The sequence below is a fragment of the Colobus angolensis genome, unplaced genomic scaffold (genome assembly GCF_000951035.1).
Source record: "Colobus angolensis palliatus isolate OR3802 unplaced genomic scaffold, Cang.pa_1.0 Scaffold46, whole genome shotgun sequence".
Lineage (NCBI taxonomy): Eukaryota > Metazoa > Chordata > Mammalia > Primates > Cercopithecidae > Colobus > Colobus angolensis.
The window spans coordinates 5,721,718-5,741,481 of record NW_012118043.1 but is presented as its reverse complement, the minus strand read 5'-3'; the positions used below and the strand labels follow the sequence as shown (position 1 = coordinate 5,741,481).

The following is a 19,764-nucleotide window of genomic DNA, read 5'->3' as shown; positions in this document are numbered from 1 at the left end:
GCCCTCCGGGTCAGGCGCCAAGCTTCCAAGCGGCTAAAGCGCGGGCCTTGGAGCGCCCCCAGAACCGCCTCAGTCAGGCGCTTCCCCACTCCAGGCCCGACCCCCGGCTCCTGAGCTCCAACTTCGCCAAGAACGCTCCTAACTCCAGGCCATCCTGCAGCGCAGAGGGGGCGCTGCTGCCGGGCATCAGCCGTGAGGACGCGCCCCTGGCCGTGGGGAGAGAGCGGGCATTTGCGGGTCGCTCAGGCGCCCCTGAGTGGGCGGCGGCGGCGGCAACAGACTCCTCTCCGGCGAGTCTAGGACCTGCCAGCGCTGGGGATTCTTCCCGAAGAGGCGCTTGCCCTCTCTTTTATGGTGAGTACTCTCCAGCTCCTGGTGAGGGGCGCGCGGGGGCCAGGAGCCTAGATCCGGCTGCACGGACTTTGCGCGGGTCAGCACTCGACACAACTGGCGCTCCTGGCGTCCCAGTCCCCGAGAATTCCTCTCTGCAGGTTGTGGCAGTTCGAGAAGGTTGATTTGCGCGCAGCCCTGGGGCGTTTGGGGCCCGGCCCTTGGTATCATGGGTTCTAAGCCCTTTGCTTCTCTGCGTAGTGGACAACGCACAAAAAACTGCCACCCGTTTCACCCGCTTGGGTTTAGATCCAGGATCCGTCACTCACTGGCTGGGTGACCTTGGACAGGGCGCCAAACCTCTGTTTCTTCATCCGTAGGATGGGAATAATTGTGCGTGTTTTATAGGGGTATTGGAAAGATCTATGGGATGGTGCTCGTAGGTAGGCATGTGCCGGGCACACAGGAAGCACTCAATCATATGCTAGCTAGTATTATTATTAGCTTTGCGAGCCCAGGCTTGTTATCCAACTTTCCGGAGCTGCAGCAGTTCCCTCGTCCGTGTAATGGGGACAATAATTCCTGGGGATCTGTTCGTCCGGGGTGTTCGGAGAGGTAGAAGTAAAGCACGGGTCACGCAATAAGCACCGGTGGCTGTTATTACCGTTTATTCCTAACGCTGGGGCAGTGAGGCTGGTCCCCTGACCCGAGAGCGACTCGGGGACCAGTTCCTGGCCTTGCTTGAAGACAAACTTGTCTATGCTCGGGAAGGGAGGGGGTTGGGAGCTCAGGAAACCCTGGGCGCGGGGCTCTGGGAAGGAGGTAGGGGGCCAGAGCCTTGAGCGCGGCAAATGTGTCCGCCCTGGTCGCTCTGTACGCACCAGGGGCTCCAAACCAGGAGGGGACGTCGAGCCCCCGACCTCTGACTGGCGGGAGAACCGGGGGAGTGGCTGCTCCCTCCAGCCCATGGCCAAGCGCAGGCTGCCGCCGGTAGGAAGGAGAGGAGGGCACTTCTGTACCTCTGTCACGAGAAGGTGGAGAGCTCTCAGTTCTGGAGTCAGGCTTGTGTTCGAATCTGTCTCCACCACCAGCTCGTGGTGTGACCTTGGGCAAGTTCTCTAACCTCCCCCAGCTTGGTTTCCTGGTCTGCGCCCCACCCTCCTCCTTGGGGGGTTGGGGGATGAAGATCGGAGTTCACTTCTCTCAGACTCTGAGCCCTCTATCCTCCCACCCACTTTCTGCCCCCCCCTCCCCGCCCCCCACCCCCGCAATTTGATGAGCTTAAGTCTGGAAGACGTGAAATGTGTAAAAGCATGATATAAACATCCTTTACCCAAGGGCATATTCCTCTGAGACACATACCCTCTAATTTATTCCATTTTTAAAACATTCTTTAAAAATCGTAATGAAAAGAATTTAAGCCACCTCTGGCAAACCACAAACAAAATTCAACTTACTGGTCATTCTACCCAAGTAGCTCTCCAGTTTGTATTTCTCATTTATTTTAAAGATACGTTCAATGATATAAAAATAAAGTCTGCAGTGAAAAGAAATCACCAGAAACAGTCAAAAGATATATGACAAACTGTCACATATAACATATGCCACTCCTATCACAACAGGCTTATCTCTTTAAATATGTAAAAGGTTCCTGAGGTCAACAAACAAAAGATCAAATGGGCAAAGACACAATTTATATACGCGAAACAAAATAGAAATGATACTAAAACATATGACAAGATGCGTTATCTCAATAAGAAAAAATGCAAGTTAAAATGAAAAGATTTTGTTTTTAATGTATCAAATTAGCAAGTAGTCACAACCATTTATCAGAAGCATCTTTAAAAAATGTAGATCACATTTCTCCCTAGCTCAAGACCTCCTTAAGGCTGCCACAGAGTAAAATCTAGATGACCCCAGGGGTCCTCAGCTCTGGTACTGCCCTCCTCCACCTCTTCATCACCATTTTCCTCTCCCCCCCACCCACTCTCCTAGTCTTCTTGGTTCGACTCCAATACTCCAAAGGCTCATTCACTTGCTGTTCCCCCTGCCTAGAATATTTTTCCTCCTACTTTTTCACACAACTGAAACTTCCTCATCATTTATATAGACCTGTCCTTGGAAGGGCTTCATTTCTATCCCAGAAAGTGGCCAAGCAGTAGTGGCCAGTGCAGAATTCCTTGCCCTTTTGGGGAAAGACCTAGTACAACTCACCATACGGGAGTTACTTGATTTCCCCTGAGCTGCCCAACCTGTTGTCACACATCCATGCTCTCGAAAACTTTTTTTCTCTGTTGATACAGGAGTGAAGGGTCTCGGGCATGAAAATCACGGGCTGCCAGGCCCTAGACCGAGGTCACCAGAAGTCTCTGCCTATATATGTACTATATAAGAACATAGTATGTACTCTTGATTTATGTGAACATGACTATCTGTGGCAAGAAAAGATCAACTATAAAAAATTTAAAAACCAGCAACACATTTTTAATCAAACATGGCTCCTACATAAGCCAACTAATTTATTTGCTGCTGATCAGTTCAAGAAATAGGGATTTGTTTTGAGGCTATAGGAAAAATAGTTGTGGGTGGCGTGTCCTTTGGGAAAGACAGTGGTATACCTCAGACCAGTTATCATGAACTTTGTGGAACTTTAGAAGAACTTTCCTAAGCAGTGCTGATTGCATGTGATTTTTGCTTTACACATTGAGTTCAGAACTTACTCCATTTAAAACGTATACACCTGGTGGCTCATGCCTGTAATTCCAGCGCTTTGGGAGGCCAAGGCGGGCAGATCACAAAGTTGGGAGATCGAGACCATCCTGGCTAACATGGTGAAACCCCATCTCTACTAAAAATACAAAAAATTAGCCAGGCCTGGCGGTGTGTGCCTGTAGTCCCAGCTGCTGGGGAGGCTGAGGCAGGAGAATGGTGTGAACCCGGGAGGTGGAACTTGCAGGGAGCCGAGATCGCACCACTGCACTCCAGCCTGGGCGACAGAGTGAGACTCCGTCTCAAAAAAAAAAAGAAAGCAAACCATGCAGGAGGTGTAGAGTGGCTAGTCCTTCTTCAGTCTGACAAGCACTTCTAAATGTAACCAGAGGTAACAGGTACAAGGCTGTGTACGAGTATTGGAGATAAAGGCTGGTTGGGTGCTGGCTTCACCAAGAAATGCAGATGTGGTGCAAGAGATAGCGGCAGGAATCAACAGCTAAGATGAAGACAAAGTGGGATGGAGGGCAGAGGGTGCAGTGGGACGTAGGGAATAGGACATAATAGGGCAGAGGGAAGAAGATGCAGTGGGCTGGGGGGCTGCCATGGAGGGGTGTCTGGTTCTGCTTCTAGAAGGGGTGGGGGAGTGAGAGAATGTCAGCCAGGTCAGAGAAGATGGGAAGGGTCCCAGGATGTGCTGGTGAGGAGAGTCTGGCATGACGGGTCTGAGGTGGGCAGTGATGACAGACAGTGTGGGAGAAATAAGAGCAGCCTGGAGGTCCCCTGGGTTCCAAGCAAAGTGGTGCAGCTTCTCTCTGGAGAAACCACCTAGAGGGTTGAATGAAGAGATTGGTGGGTGTCTTGGTCAAATTTACCTGTTGGCAGCATGGAGAGGGGGCTGGCGGGCAAACACTGGAGTCAGGGAAACTCGCTAAGAGACCAGTGAGGTAATCCAGGCAAGGTCTGAACCAGGAGAAAGGTGACAGGGTTGGGTGATGGGAACTGAGAGACAGGATCTATGGCAGGAACAGTGACATGCAGAGGAACCTGGTATGTGAGAGAGGGAAGAGGCCAGGCTCAGCCCAGGACCTACAGATTCCGAGGTACCCATGGACCACAGATGTCCCACAGGGCTGAGAGTGTGGGTGTGCCCATGGTAGGAGGCTTATGATGGAAAGAGGTCAGCTGGCCTTACAAGGTCATTTGAAAGAACACCCATGCAGGGCTGGCTAGTGGCTTCTAGTAGGTGGGTTTTGTGCTGAGGAGAGTTAAGGCAGCACTGGAGACCTGGCTTGAGAGTGTCTGCAGGGCGCTGGAGATGCAGGTCATAAGAGAAGATGCATGGAGAGAGAGAGTGAGAAGTAGAAACTGAAGTTGAAGCTATGGACTTGGGGGTGCCCCATTGATGGGGTAGGCGGGAAGATCCTGGAGCCAGGAGGACGCAGGAAAGCTGCTGTGGTAAGCTCTACACTTCAGTGTGCTTATATGTGTGGTGGGAGATGCTGGAGCAGTGCCAAAGTCATCCATCTGAGCTTTAAAGTTGTGAAATGTCATGTGTGGTGAACTGGAGCTCTGCTTTCTCCAGAAGCGAGTGGGCCTGGGTCCGGTTTGCTGGCCACAGAGACATTGCACCTGTTGTCTACCTTCAGGAGATATCCACCTGTTACCTGCATTCTATGAAATGTGCAAGTTGTACAGATTCCTGGGGCTACAGCAGCTTCCTCCCCGATCCTGCTCCCTTTCTCCTCTCTTCCTCTCATCCTCTCTCCTTTCCTCCTTAGTATCTCAAAAATGCCCCCAGAGATACTGTAGGCTTAACAGAGGGATCTTCAGAAATCCCAGCAGGTCCCTATTATGACCTAGCTCAAGCCAGAGGCATGAATAGTTCTGCTTTTCTTTTAGGCATTCTGTTTCCAGACAAGAGTTATACCAAGTGGGGAAAGTTCATCTTGGGCGGTAAATGAGGGGTTGGACGCAAACCTTATCATGTTTTCATCATCGTTTTCCCCAGAGGGCTTCATTAAATGGCACCCTTCCCATCTTCTCCCTTCATGCTTTGACCCAGCCCAGACATGCTGGGCCTCAGGGAGGCCAGCTGCCCTGCAAACAACCTCCAAATGTGCCTGGGGCAGGCCTCTGGGCACAGGAGCAGCTGCAGTGACCAGGCTGGCCTGGACTGCACGTGGCCTCGCTGGCTCAGTGGTACGTCTCTTTCAAATGACCTTGCAGAGTTTGCTGCCCTGGTCACAGCCTAGCAAACCTCCTTCATTCCATCCGTTGCTCTCCTTGCTGGCTGACAGCCCAGCTTGCACCTTGGGGGCCCCTGGCTCAGTCAGGCGTGGGAGGATTCCCATGGAAACCCCAGGAGAAGGAGAGGCTCAGGGAAACCTCATTGATTCTCACTCCAGGAATACAGGCATGAGATGATTCCACCTGGAGCTGGACAGATGGCTCTCTTTGTGAGCTCTTGGGGAAGAAAGGGCTTGCCCAGCCAGTTGTAGCCTGAGCTCCATGTGTGTATAGCAGGGAAAAGCTAATGAACGCCTATGATCAGAACCTTGGGGATTCTTTAGTTCATTCATTGTTGGTGGGTTCATTCTGAATGAGCATCTTTAATAAAACAACCTCCCTACTTAATATTTGCACAAGAAAAATCTTAAAAACATTCCAGTTAAACTAAGGTCAGGCACCTATCATTGGTACCTTTGCACAGAGCTAAAAATTGAAAAATAAAGACAGGAAATAAATAGTCTGAGCTCATAGTGCTCTGCATTCCCAGTTCATTCTTATGTGTTGGTTCTTTCTAAGGCAGTGTATTGCTTTTCTTCGTTTGTTCATGCTTGTGCATTCCATAGACATTCACCCACCACTTTCTCTAAGCCAGGCCCATGGGGACTCTGATGAGGGAGACCCGGCCCCTGCTCCCCAGTTGCCCCAGTCCGATGGAACGGAGGCAGCCAAACAGACATCATGTCCCCTTGTGATAAGTGCTGTGGTGGGCACAAGTACAAGGGCTGTGAGAGCACAGGGGACTGGGGAGCTCCCCAGAGTCACTAATATCTAATATCCTGAAAGTCTCAGAGAACCTGTGGAGGATTTTGAGCAGGAGCGTGATTAGATCAACTTTGTACTTTTACAAGTGCTGTAGTATATATTTGAAAGGTATGTGCAGTCTATAAAGGAATTCCAGTGGTATCTAACTGGATTTCTTTTTACAGTCTTTGTCATTATTCAGATCTGTGGTGGAGTCTGACCCCTTCCGTGTAGGCTCTCTCCCTAAGGGAAAGTGGTTGAGTCTTATGCTTTTCAGCAGCCTGAGATCCCCAGGCCAGCGTCATTACTGCTGGCTAGATGAAAGAAGGAGACTTGCCCCCACTTCAGCTCCAGCAAGTCCAAAGCCAGAGGCCACACAGAGAAAAGGGCATTTCACACAGTCACTACCAATCCCCACAGCAGTCATGTCTTCTTGCAGGCCTCGTGCCCGTTGAGCTCAGCCAGACAGGGCTCTGTGGCTGTGATTTTGGGTCCCAGGCCTCTGAAGACTGTGCATCATATTTTTCAAACTAATGAGGTTCCTTAAACAGTGTGGCATTGCCACTTCGTGTCTCCTCATTCCCCTGTCGGGTAGGAACATCTGCTAGGGTCCTGGGAATGGCAATTAGCAAATTAGAGTTTTTGTTTTCTTGATCAGCCATGATTGAAGCCCCAGAACAGATTCTTCCGGATAATGTCATTAAGCATCCCCATCCAAGCATGACGTAGGAAATTAAGTTTGGTTTTGGGGGAAGAGACGGAGGCACCCTTTGGCATTCTTCAGGATGCTGGCTGCTTACGGGGTTGAGAGATGATGGTATTCCTATCAGGAAGGTGGATTTTGCTGTATGTCCCGTGTGCCTGGCCCAGTGCTGTGTGCTGTGGTGGAGATGAGGAGAGGAGAAATGTGCTAAGTGGCCACTCCCTCTGGCTGGAGAGAGAAGGCAGGGATGAGCCAGAGTTGGCCACTGCTGTGCCCCTCACTCTCAGCTGCACAGTGCCTGGCACTGTGTTCACTAAGCATTTTTTGAACAAATAAATGAGGGTTGGAAGCAGGGAAGGATGCAAAGCAGTAGATAATAAAGGAGCAGACTGGATACAGCCAAGAGTCAGCTGCTCAGGAGTGGGAGTCCAACTGTGATAGTGGCATTACTGGGCTTCATGTCCTCATATCCTGACTTTAGCCCTGGCACTTTCTCTGCTTCATCCTCTGAAAAAGAACAGAGCATGAGCCCTCCCTGAAGCCCAGCACAACCTCTCCACAGTCCATCTTCCTGCCATCAGAGGAATGCCCTCAAGGTAGAAAAAAGCAGAGCAGTAAGGCCTGAAAGATGTCGCCCCTGACTGACTCAAGGGTGGACAGAGGTACAGGGCAGGCCCCTGGAGGCCTACTGGATCAGGGCAGGCTTCCTAGAGGAGGTGGAACTCACTTTCATGGACTAATTATCTCTCAAAGGCTCCACCTCCAAATACTGTCACACTGGGACTTTGTGTTAGGCCATTTTTGCATTGCTATAAAGAAATACCTAAGACTGAGCAATTTATATCGAAAAGAAGTTTAGTTGGCTCAAGGTTCTGCAGGCTTTACAGGAAGCACGGTGCTGGCATCTGCTTGGCTTCTAGAGAGGCCTCAGGAAGCTTACAATCATGGCAGAAGGTGAAGGGGGAGAAGGCATGTCACATGGTGAAAACAGGAGCAAGAGGCGAGGGTGGGGAGGTGTCACACACTTTTAAATGAGCAGATCTCTCTCCAGAACTCAGTCACTATCCCTAAGACAGCACCAAGCCTTGACAGACTCGCCCCCATGACCCAGACAGCTCCCACCAAGCCTCACCTCCAGCATTGGGGATTGCAACTCAACATGAGATTTGGGCAGGGACAAATATCCAACCTATATCAGGCTTCAACATGTGAATTTGGGGAGGACACAATTAGTTCATAGCAAGGCACATTCAAGTGGTGAGATGGCAATGTTGGAGGACGTCCACAATTTAAAACAGCACTCACCACTTACTGGAAGCCCTGTGATGTGCCAGACTTTACAGGTGTCTGCTCTGATACTTGCCAAGGCAGGCAAGGTTAGCACATAGTTAGCAGTACCTCCAACTAGTCTCAGAGAAGTTAAGTCCTGGCCTAGGGCCCAACGGACAGGTGGGGATTCACATCCAGGTCTGTCCTTCATTAGATTGCCCAGCTGCTAGTTTCCCTTAACAGCTTGCCATTCATGGACATGAGCACTCTGCTGTGTGCCCTGCACTGGGGGAGCAGCAAAGGGGCTGTCTATTTACATGCCCACCTTGTCACACCACAGTGTGAGCACCCTTCAGGATCTCTGCCTGCCTCTGGTAGAGACATAGACTTTGAGACTATGCTTGCAAAGGAGAGCACTGTGCTCTCAGTGACCCAGTACGGGCCAAGCCAAGTACTAGTAAGAGGTCTCCCCTGAGGCTGCTGTTTGGCTGTTGCTTTCAAACACGTGTGTCTTTTCAACAACAGCAACTCCAAAGTTGGCATGGTTGTGTGCAAAGATAAAGCAGTTTTCCTTAGAAATGTTCTGTGTGGGCCACACAGAGCTGGTTACAGTCATTGCTGTGGAGAAGGCATTATTCTCAACAACATGGAGGAAGCCGTAAGAGCACAGGCTTGTCATATGGTAACTCTGGGATTGATCCCAGTCCTGATACTTTCTGGCTGTGTTACCCCAGGTTATGCAAGTTATGCAACCTCTCTGAGCCCAGGCTGCTATTAGAAACAGTGCTGCGTATGTATGCATGTGCTGTGTACATAGGTAGTTTTGTGCATTTGAGAACACATCTGAATAAATGCTGGAAGTAGAGTTGCTAGGTCAAAGGGTTTGCACATTTGCAATTCTGAAAGATGGTGTTAATTTACCATTTGCTGAGGCCAAACCAGTTTCTATCCATTTTAGCAATGTATGAGTCTGTCTTTTGTTCCACACATTCTCCAAGCATGCGTTATCCATTTTTTTGACCTTTGATAATCTGATAGACTAAAATGGCATTTCAATGGAGTTCTAACTCATTTCTTTTTCAGTATACATTGAGTATCTTTTCAAAGAAACCATTTGTTTCTGTGTAAACTGTTGATATCTTTTTACATTTTGTACTTGTATTCATTTGTAGGAGTTTGTCATATATTTGTTGGTGTGCTGCAAATTTTTTCCTATGTTAAAACAACAAACAAGTCTAACTTCTTTTACAAGTGTTTTTAGCTACACCGTTTTGTTATTTCCCATATTCATTTCTTATTTTACAGATTTCTGTCTTCTCCACCATTAAATGATTAAATGGTTTATGTTTTATGTGTTTTTAAAAATTTAGTTACTTAAGTCATGCATTTAAAGTATATTTAGTAATATGTTAAAATGCTAACTACATCATTTTTAGGTGTAATAATCTAAATAAAGGTCCATTATACCAATTTTTAAAAATAAAATTCACTATAATTTGTAGACAACAACAACAAAAAAAGAGAATAAAGCAAAATTCCTCCGAAGCTGACAATATTTATATCTGGTTAATGAGTAGAAGAGGTAAATTCTGGTTTTTGTCCTTTTTTTGTATTCCCTAAAATTTAGACATTTATGTAAGCTTTTCTAATTAATGGGCTTTATTTCTTCAGAATAGTTTTAGATTTAAAGAAAAACTAAACAGATAGTACAGAGAGTTCCCACATGGTCAGGCCATTTACCACCCTAGTTTCGCCAATTATTAGCATCTTACATTAGTATTGTACATTTTTCACAACTAATGAACCAATATTGATAATTATTAACTTATTTTAATCATTAACATGAATAATTGTTATTAGTATTATTAACATATTTTTTCAGATTTCCTTTTTTTCTCAGATTTCAGTTTTTGCCTAATATCCTTTTTCTTTTCTTTCTTTCTTTTTCTTTTTTTTTTTTTTTTTTGAAGTTTTTGTTTTGGGGTCCAGGCTGGAGTGCAGTGGCTCAATCTCAACTCACTGGAACCTCCCTCTCCCCAGGTTCAAGCAATTCTCCTGCCTCAGCCTCCCAAGTAGCTGGGATTACAGTTGTGTGCCACCACACCTGGCTTTTTTTTTTGTATTTTTAGTAGAGATGGGGTTTCACCATGTTGGGCCTGGCTGGTCTTGAACTCTTGACCTCAGATGATCCACCTGCCTTGGCCTCCCAAAGTGCTGGGATTACAGGTGTGAGCCACCAATCCTGGTTCCTAATATCCTTCTTCTGTTCCAGATCCCATCTGGGATACCATATTACGTGGAATTGTTAGGTATCCTTAGGGCCCTCTTCACTATGATGATTTCTCAGACTTTGGTTCTGACGACCTTGCTGGTTAGGTCAGGTATTTTGTGGGATGGCCTCCAAATGGAATTTGTCCTTTGTTTTTCTCATGATTAGAGTGAGGTTATGAGTTTTGGGGAAGATGCCCATAGAGGTAAAGTGCCATTTCATTATATCATATCAAAGGTACATACTATCAACATGATAGATTAATATAATAGTAATATAATAATATAATATGATACATTACATGATTAGCTTTAATAGTTTATATGTTTTACTGGTTTGTTTTCTTGTGGTAGAACCAGCTCTTGAGTTTTTGCTTAGTTCTATTATTTCCCTATTTTATTATGCTCCATTCATTTTTAAAAATTTAATATCATAAATATACCAGCCATGATTTCCTCTGAGAACTGCTGTAGAGGCATCCCGCAGGCTCTAGTATATGGAATGCTTTTTGTTATCGTTGTATTCCAGATATTCTGCAATTTCTCTATGGATTTCCTTTTTGATCTGAGTTGGAGTCAAGTTGTTTAAAGAATTTTTTAAAATGCCCAAGTGATAGGATTTCGTGATCTATAATTTTATGATTAATTTCTAGTTTTCCTTCTGTGTTATCAGCTACTGTATTATTTTTGCTTTTTTGGAAGTTTCATTTGTGACCTAATATGCAAGAAAATTTTTTTGATGGTTCCATGAACACTTGAAAAGAACATGCATTCTTTGTTTTCAAGGTATAGAATTTGATGAATACACTAATTAGATCGGTCTTATTAATTATGTAATTTGGTTTTTCTGTGTCTTTACTTAATTTTGGTCCATTGGTCCATCATGAGCTAGAAGAGGGAAATTAAAATTATATGCCTCTGATGTGTGTCTGTCTAAGGTCCCTCCTTATATTTCCTCTTGCTTTTGCTCTGAATTTTGGTGCTATTTGGTGAGTTCAGTCTTCAACTGTGGATCTTATTCTTTATTATTATTAAGTGTTCTTGTCTCACTTAAAACCTTTTGTCCTGAAATCAACTTTACTTGCCTAATATTAAGATTACAGTGCCCGCTTAGTTTGAGTTCACACTTCCCTGTTATGTGTTTGCCTTTCCTTTATTTTCAAAATTGTTAAATCATTTTGCTTTGGGGAATGTCTCTTATATGTAGCATATGGTTGGGGGTTTTATGTTGTTCCCCAGTCTTAGAATCTTTTTTTAGCAGTTTACTATGGCCATTTAATGACATGGTTAATATTTTGGTCTTAGTTTTACTATCATATTTCATGCTTTTATGCCTCTCTTGCTTTCAAACAAAATCTTTCAGTACATGGTCTGTTTTATTTTGTATTGTGTTCAAGGTTTGTATTTGCAAGATGTGTATTTTTATTTTTAGTTCTGGAGATTACCTTTATAACTAGGGAAAACGGATTTAATCTTTTGTTGAGACCATGCTAGTTGTCTCCCTTCTGAAATAATCAATTATAAAATTAGTTTACAACTTTGGTTCCCATTTTTATCTGCTTTGTGACAGCTTTTTTTCAGGTGAGTTTGCTTGGTTTGCCGTGTTTTGTCCTTTTCGTTTATTCCTTTCTTTCTTCTATAGCATCTTTGGCTATATCCTGTGCTGGTTCCTCTTTGAAAGAGGTGAACCTTCTTGGATCAGCATTTTGCAGGAGACGCATGTGGAGGAGGTACCAGGAAGAGGGTAGGATTGCTCCCTGGTTCCCAGGAACTTTGTTCACAGGGTTGTCTTAGTGATTTCCTTTAGTCTTTGCTTCTACTCAGTCCGCAGAGTTCTGCAGCTGTGGGCTTTTCCCAATTCAGGGTCCTCCTCTCACTCTGCCTCACCAACACACTGCTTCCTGTGAAGATGGCAGGTCTGTGGTTTCCTCTGTTGGCCCTGCCCTCCTCTTCCTCCAAGGCGTAGGAGGCAGCTCCCACTACCAGACCACATGCCCTGTTCCCATTGTTTCTGATAAGGGATCATTAGTTTTTTCCTTCAGGGAATGCCAGCTCCTGGTGGCTCTGCCAGCTTTGCCTGAGATCTGGCACCACAGGTGTCTTCTCTAGGTATTTTCTCACAGTATTTTTGATCTTCACTGCTTTTAGCAGCCCTTGCCTGTTTTTGGCAGCCTTTCCTTATAAGTTGTGGTTCAGGTTACAAATGTGTTCTAGTTAGCTGAAGAAGGAGTTTGCATTTCTTTTTTTCTCCTTGATTTTGGGTGATTTCAGATATGAAAAGGAGTAACTTTATTCTGCTATCTTAAAACTGTCTAGTGTTGCAAATTGTTATGTGTTCTGGTATTCCCTCAGATTGAACATTAGCCAGAGCTCTCGGAATAGGGTCAACATCTGCTGAAGCTGGGATCTGACAATAGAAAGGAAAGAATATGAGAGTTAAGAATAAAATGGAATGGTGAAAAACCCACAGGATACTTGTCTGTGCTGTGTGGCAGCAGAGTTCTTTCCTTCCCTACCTGGACTTTGGCTAGGAGTGCACCACTGTCTGGGTGGGAGGTTGAGGCCGGGGAAGGTAGGGCGTGAAAAACACCCATCCATCTCCTCATCTGACTCCGGAGAAGTTGTTCGGGGCCCAGCAGCTCTCAGGCCAGGGAGGGGAGGGGAGGGCACATGCCTCTGCTCTGGACAGGGCTTGGCTCTCCATCTCTCCCCATACCCAGGGCCTGTCCAAGTAGTCCAAGCTCCTTAGGTTCTGGCTGGTTTCCTGGTAATGGTGGCCAATTCCTTTTCCATGAAAACCAGGATCCTGCCTCAGGGAAGGCAGTCTGGGGTCAGTGCTGTTAATGGTGTTTACATGGCCGAAGAAAGAGCTCACCCATCCAAAGGGAGGGGATCCACATGGGATGCCCAGAAAACAGAGCCGGAGAAGAAAACCTGTTGGCCGAGTTCCAGGACGCTTTATATTATGGTCTCTTAAGTTCCCCCATCACCAGAGGGAGGTGTTTTATCCTCATTTTACTGGCAAGGAATCCGGAGTATCCAAGAGGCTAGGAGGCTTTCCTGTGGACCCATAGTAAGAGATGGAGAGAGGGACTTGGATGCAGTTCTGTCTGGCTTCAGAGCCTGGACACTGGCTCCCTTATCCTTTCTCCTCACCTCTATTTACCTCCATTCACCTTCCCATGGAGCCCTCACCCCATCTTCCCACACTGCCTGATGTCCATGTCCCTGGTGACCCTGCTGCACCCTTGTTCTGTGTCTTCCCTCTCCAGCCTGGCTACATTTTAGGAGGTTATTTAGGCTCCCCAGGACTCCAGGGTTGGGAACCAATGGGCCACACCCTACAGCCCTGTGTCTTGAGCAGCTGTGTGACCCCGCAGCCTTGGCACAGGGCTTGTCCCTGGGATCAAATGCGCCTGGGTTCTCATCCAGGCTCTGATCTTCAGCAAGTCACAACTGCTCTGGGCTCATGCCTTATTTCTAAAATCAGACTCCCTGTGATTGTTCTAGGTCTGGAACACAGATCCTGAAGCCAGATGACCTTGGTTTGAATCTTGGCTCAGTCACCTATTTGCAGTGGGACTTTGGCTAAGCACTTATCCTCTCTCTGCACTTCAGTGTTCTCATCTGTAAATGGTGAATAATAATGTATATCTCTTATAGGGAGGTGTTAAGGATTAAACGAAGTAATAAACATAAACCATTTAGAACACTGGCATATGGCAAGTGCTAGATTAGTGCCAGATATGAGTGTACGAATTATTACTATTACTGTGCATGCACAGGGCTCAGCCAAGGCATGGACATAAATGAAGGGATTGGCAACTGGCTGCTGCTGCTATAACCCGTGCCCTTTGTTTCCTTCCAGGAGCTTGGGCCCCTGCCACAGCCCGGTAGAGGCTGTGGAGGTCTACCGTCCGGAAGCCTGGTTCCCAGCCCCGTGGCCCATTCCTGGCTACCGGGAGTGGAGGCTCCCACAAGGTAGCGGTGGCCTGCAGCGTCCCCCTCCCGGCAGTGAAGCATGGGCCAGAAGCTCTCGGGGAGCCTCAAGTCGGTGGAGGTGCGAGAGCCCGCGCTGCGGCCGGCCAAGCGGGAGCTGCGGGGTGCAGAGCCTGGGCGGCCGGCGCGGCTGGACCAGCTGTTGGACATGCCAGCGGCGGGGCTAGCTGTGCAGCTGCGGCATGCGTGGAACCCCGAGGACCGCTCGCTCAACGTCTTCGTCAAGGATGACGACCGGCTCACCTTCCACCGGCACCCTGTGGCCCAGAGCACCGACGGCATCCGCGGCAAGGTGGGCCACGCCCGCGGCCTGCACGCCTGGCAGATCAACTGGCCAGCTCGGCAGCGTGGCACCCACGCTGTAGTTGGTGTGGCCACGGCCCGTGCTCCCCTGCACTCCGTGGGCTACACGGCGCTGGTGGGCAGTGACGCCGAGTCGTGGGGCTGGGACCTGGGCCGCAGCCGCCTCTACCACGACGGCAAGAACCGGCCCAGCGTGGCCTACCCGGCCTTCCTGGGGCCCGACGAGGCCTTCGCGCTGCCCGACTCGCTGCTCGTGGTGCTGGACATGGATGAAGGGACACTCAGCTTCATCGTGGACGGCCAGTACCTGGGGGTGGCCTTCCGAGGTCTCAAGGGCAAGAAGCTATACCCGGTGGTGAGTGCCGTGTGGGGCCACTGCGAAGTCACCATGCGCTACATCAACGGCCTTGACCGTAAGTTGTGCCGGACTGGGGGGCAGGGCTTTCAGTTGTGCCAGGCCCTGGGAAAGCAGGGCAGGCCACGCCTCCATCGCCAGTTGGGAGGATCCTGCAGTGTGGAGGAATGGTCGGGACCTGGGTTTCAATCCTGACTCTCTCCTTTGCTGGTCTGGTGATTTGGGGCTGTGCCTTAGTTCTCCCATGGGCAAAAGCATCACTATGATAGTAATCTAGCTCACAGCTGTGAAGATCAAATAAGATAACATGTGTGAAGTGCTCAGAACAGTGACTGGCACCTAATAGGGGCTTTGAGTATTGATGCCAATTACCAATCTTCTAGTCTGTACAAAGGTTGTACCAAATGACCCAAGCTAGTCACAATGGGAGGGTACTGACAAGTCCCCAGTCCTTGCACTTAAATGCCATGTACTCAAGTTATTGATAAGTAATAAGTAATGATAACCGTCCTTTGTTGGCCACCTACTGTATTTGAGAGGCTGAATACCCCAATTCCAGCGCTTACGGGCCATCTGGTAAGGGGGGGCAGCTGCCTGTCATCTGCAGCCGACTGTCATCTCATGGGAATGAAAACCCTGGGTTGTGGAATCTTGTGACTTTTTCCAAGAGAGCTCAGAAATCTAGATTGTGTGAACTATTCCAATTTTTAAAGTTGACAGCTGCTGAAAACTCTCTATGGGCAAACAAAATACCCTTGCAGGCTACAAACCATCCCACAGGCTGCTGGGGTTGACCTCGGACAACTCTACAGCTTGCCCTCATTTAATGTACACAAGCATCCGGCAAGATAAAAAGTATAGAACAAAGACAGTTATTGGTTTCGGGAGGGAGTCACTCAGGAAGACGGTGGCCTCTGGACCGAGGCACACGTGGCTGCCTGTCCTGAGCTGAATCTCAGCTGAGGGGCCAGGAGCCAGGCACTTGTGGGGTTGCACACTCCCCAACATCAGCCCACCAGCACCCATCCAGACTTCCTGCCACACCCCTAATGAAGCTCTCAGAGGCGATGCTGAAAGCTAGAACTTCCAGTTTATTCATTCTAAATAAGAGATGTAATTATCAGCCCCTGAGGCAGATCCTCCTTTTAGAAATGAGGAAACTTAAGAGCAGAGCTCCAGAGAGCCAGAATCAGGGTTCCCCCAGTTCTGATGGCCCCGAAGTCCACTCTTTCCCTGTGTTCTCCCCTTTAGATGAGGGACTGAGAGTAACACTCCAGCAAAGAGTAAACTTCTCCAGAAAAGAAGTCAAGGACGAGATTTTACTCAAGCAAAATTTACATTTACTGGAGCACAGGAAGGGAACATTTGATGGTTTCCAAGGGTGGCAGGCTAACGGAAAAGTGGCTGGTACGCTCAGCGCTCTGGTATAATTGTCGACGTTCTTGCTCATATTTTATTTCCATGATTGTTGCCTACAATTGCCATTGAATGGCAAAATGTTGTTCCATTTTCTCTGTTTAATGGTTTAAATCTAGGAACTGATGATTATGTCCCTGAGAAGGGCTAATTTAGTCATCACAGTGCCTTGTGGAAAGTGTCTGGAGCCTTCTGAGACATGGTGACCAGGCAAATCCCAGTGGTGAGAAAACCAACAGAAACAACAAACAATCTTTATTTAATGGAATTGGAAGATTTATTTGCTGGAATTAATCACTGGACTAGAAGAGTGGCCTTGGTGTACCAAGGCTCTGGAGTCTGATGTGACTTATTTCCAAGTGCTCAGTGGTTTTGTGTCTTTGGTGAGTCACTCTTACTCCTTAAGACTCATTTTACTCATCTGTGAAATGGGATAGTATCAGGTCCCCTTTTTGCTGTTGCAAGCTCTTGTGTGGTAGCACCAATAATATGGTAGCTGAGATTTAAGGCCTGACATTGACACCCAGTGGGAGCTATCAGAGCCAACAGTTATACTCCTGTTGTAGGCTTCCTCTTGGCTATTAATTCACACTTGGGTTTTATTGGTTGCCTGGTTTTCAGGTACAAAGCCAAGGTGCTAACGGGTTCCAGCCCGTGGGGCTATGCATATTGGGATCAGGAACAAGGACCTACCTCAGGGAGGTTGGGTGGGGAAGGGCAGTTGTGTTTGGGGTATTTTAAGCTTACGGGTCCTTCAGGTGGTTGAAAAAGTTTGGTGGAACTAAAATGTGAAGTGTTCTATCCTCTTCCTTACTGGCAGTGATTTTTCAGGTTGGCTGAATCTGGAATATTGAATCTAGGAGGCAAGAGAGGCCAGATGTCATGGGATGCAAGCCTGGGGCATCTTCCATTCAGTGATAGGGTTGGCTTATCTGCTATGGCACTAGTGTGTTCTCTAGATAGGGGTAATGTTCTCTATCTCAGACAGGGGTGTGATTGCAGAAAAGGGAAGCTCAGCTTCTCTGGTTTTGAAAGGTCTATTCATGGCCAGCCTGGGACAATCTCCAGAGTGGGTCATAGGAGAAGCTGCAGTGGAGTCTCGCAGGGATAGTTGGGAAGGGACTGTGTGATGCCTATAGCCTGTGTCCTGGGCTGAAGTCTACCATGAATCCCCGGGTTTGGGACTACTTTGGCTCTAGGGAGTCCCTGAGCAGGGAAGGTGACCCAAGGTGGATTCTGTGGATGGAAAGGATTCTGAGTTAACGTCAGTTGTGGACATGGTGGCAGGTCCCCAAACTCAGACTTGATTGGGGTGTGAGGGACCAGAGTCAAAGACATGCTTGGAAGCAAAAGGCAGGCCAGCTCTCTGGGGTTGCTTCCCCACAGGATCATAGGAGGAGAGAACTCTGCCCGGGTCCCCTCACAGAGCCAGGTCAGACCCGGGCCCCAGCACTCAACAAATGGCTGTTGGCGATTGCCTCCTTTTTCTGAACCTCAGTGTTCTCCTTTGAAAAAGGATGAGGATGATAAAGCTCACTGGCACAGAGCAAACACATAGCAATTGGTGCCCCTGCGTTGATTAACTAGGTGAGCTGAGGCAAATTCTGGGGTTCATCTGTGGCTTAAAGCAAAATGGCCTTAATAGAGGTTTTTCCTCTGACATGATGAAAGTAAGGTAATGGATATCACTTTCTCAATTTTTGAATTTTTATTATGGTAAAAGCAAGACTTAGAAAGGGCTCACTACATTTAACTGTGGAAGCGTGTATTTGTTGAGGGCAAGAACTCCTGGAGGTGTGATTTCCTATTGCAAATGCATAACATTGTCAAACCTTCTGCAAGTGGAATTGTTTTGCTACACTGTGAGTGAAATGGCTTAGCATCTCAAAGCTAACTACAAAGAGCTGCGGGATGCACAGGGGCCCTGCCATTTAAGTGAACTGAGAAGCATGGAGCCGAGGCCAGGCAAATGGAGAAGCTGTCCCAGGTTGTCCAGAGCACAAATAATAATAGCAATAACAACAACAACTAATACTTATGTAGTATTTAGTCTTAGTGGGTAAGGGGGGTAGTATTCTAAACACTTTACAATTTCTTTCCTTTTTTTTTTTTTTTTTGTTTTGTTTGTTTGTTTGTTGTTTGGAGACAGAATCTCACCCTGTCACCCAGGCTGGAGTGCAGTGGTGCAATCATAGCTCACCGTAACCTCTCACTCCTGGGCTCAAATGATCCTCCCCTCAGCCTCCTGAGTAGCTGGGACTACAAGGATATGCCACCACTCCTGGCATATATATAAATATGAATGAAACTGGCTCAGGAGGTAATGGCTAATTTAATTTGTTTTTTTTTTTTTGTAGAGACAATGCTCTCACTATGTTACCCAGGCCAGTCTTGAATTCCTGGCCTCAAGCAATCCTTCCATCTCTGCCTCCCAAAGCACTGGGATTACAGGCGTGAGACACCTCACCCAGCCATTTTGCAAATTTTAATTCATTTAATTTTTGTAATGACTCTTTGCACTAGTACTATCTATATTATCATTTTCAGTGTGTGATGAAGAAACTGAGGCACAGAGAGCTTGAGTAAGTTGCTGAAGGGGACATTATGAGTAACTGAGAGAGCCTGGATTCAAATGGAGGCACACACGGGCACCTTGTGGAGACATTTACCCTCAAGGCAGGGAGAGAATGCGCAGGAGCATCTACTCCATCTGGCTGGTGACTGTGCAGCCCAGGGCCAGGCCTTGCCTTTAGCAGTGAGTTTGGGCGAGTCCCAAAAATGCTGTCCCTGTCATTTTTCCTCCTCTGACTGGCTTTACCTCCAGCCCTCAAAGCTCTTGGCTCAGCAGGGAACTCTGCAGGGTGTTCTGTTGTATAAAGGCATCCCCAGCAGTGGCCATGGATCAGGCATTCTTGATCACTAACAGGGGAGTGTCATTGTAAATGTCTCAACTACTGTGAGGTGTGGGCCCCTGGGGTGGGCCAGGCCTTTGGAATCTGCTCTGGGCTGCTTTCTGGAATTGCTCCATGGCTCCCCAGCTCCTCTCTCCACATGCTGGCGGCAGGAGGGCGGACAGAATGGCTCTGTCTCACATCTCGGAGTTTCCAGTGGTGTGTGAGTGACACAGGAAGCGGAGGGGAGTCTCAGACAGAGACAAGCGGCCTTGGGATCCCAGGCAGCTTTGATTTGGGGGTATTGATGACACTTTTGTTGGCTCCCATCCATGTTCTGTACCCTGGGCTTAGGGTTTTACTCATATTTTTTTTCCTTTTCATCGCAATAAGCCATGAGGCAATGTGACTGTTATTATCCCCATTTTATAGATGAGGAAAATGTCTTGGAAAGGTAACGAATTTGCCAAGGCCACACAGCTAGCAGA

The 19,764-nt window shown here is 47.6% G+C and overlaps 1 protein-coding gene across 1 annotated transcript in view; it reads left to right on the top strand.

The window, feature by feature from the left end:
* SPSB4 (splA/ryanodine receptor domain and SOCS box containing 4) overlaps nucleotides 1-19,764 on the top strand; it is an 88,545-nt gene continuing 68,781 nt past the window's right edge. Inside the window, exons 1-2 of the mRNA XM_011958106.1 lie at nucleotides 1-354; nucleotides 14,181-15,027. Of these exons, the coding sequence (XP_011813496.1) occupies nucleotides 14,334-15,027 (694 nt within the window). The 5' untranslated portion in view covers nucleotides 1-354; nucleotides 14,181-14,333. The remainder of the gene's footprint in view (nucleotides 355-14,180; nucleotides 15,028-19,764) is intronic.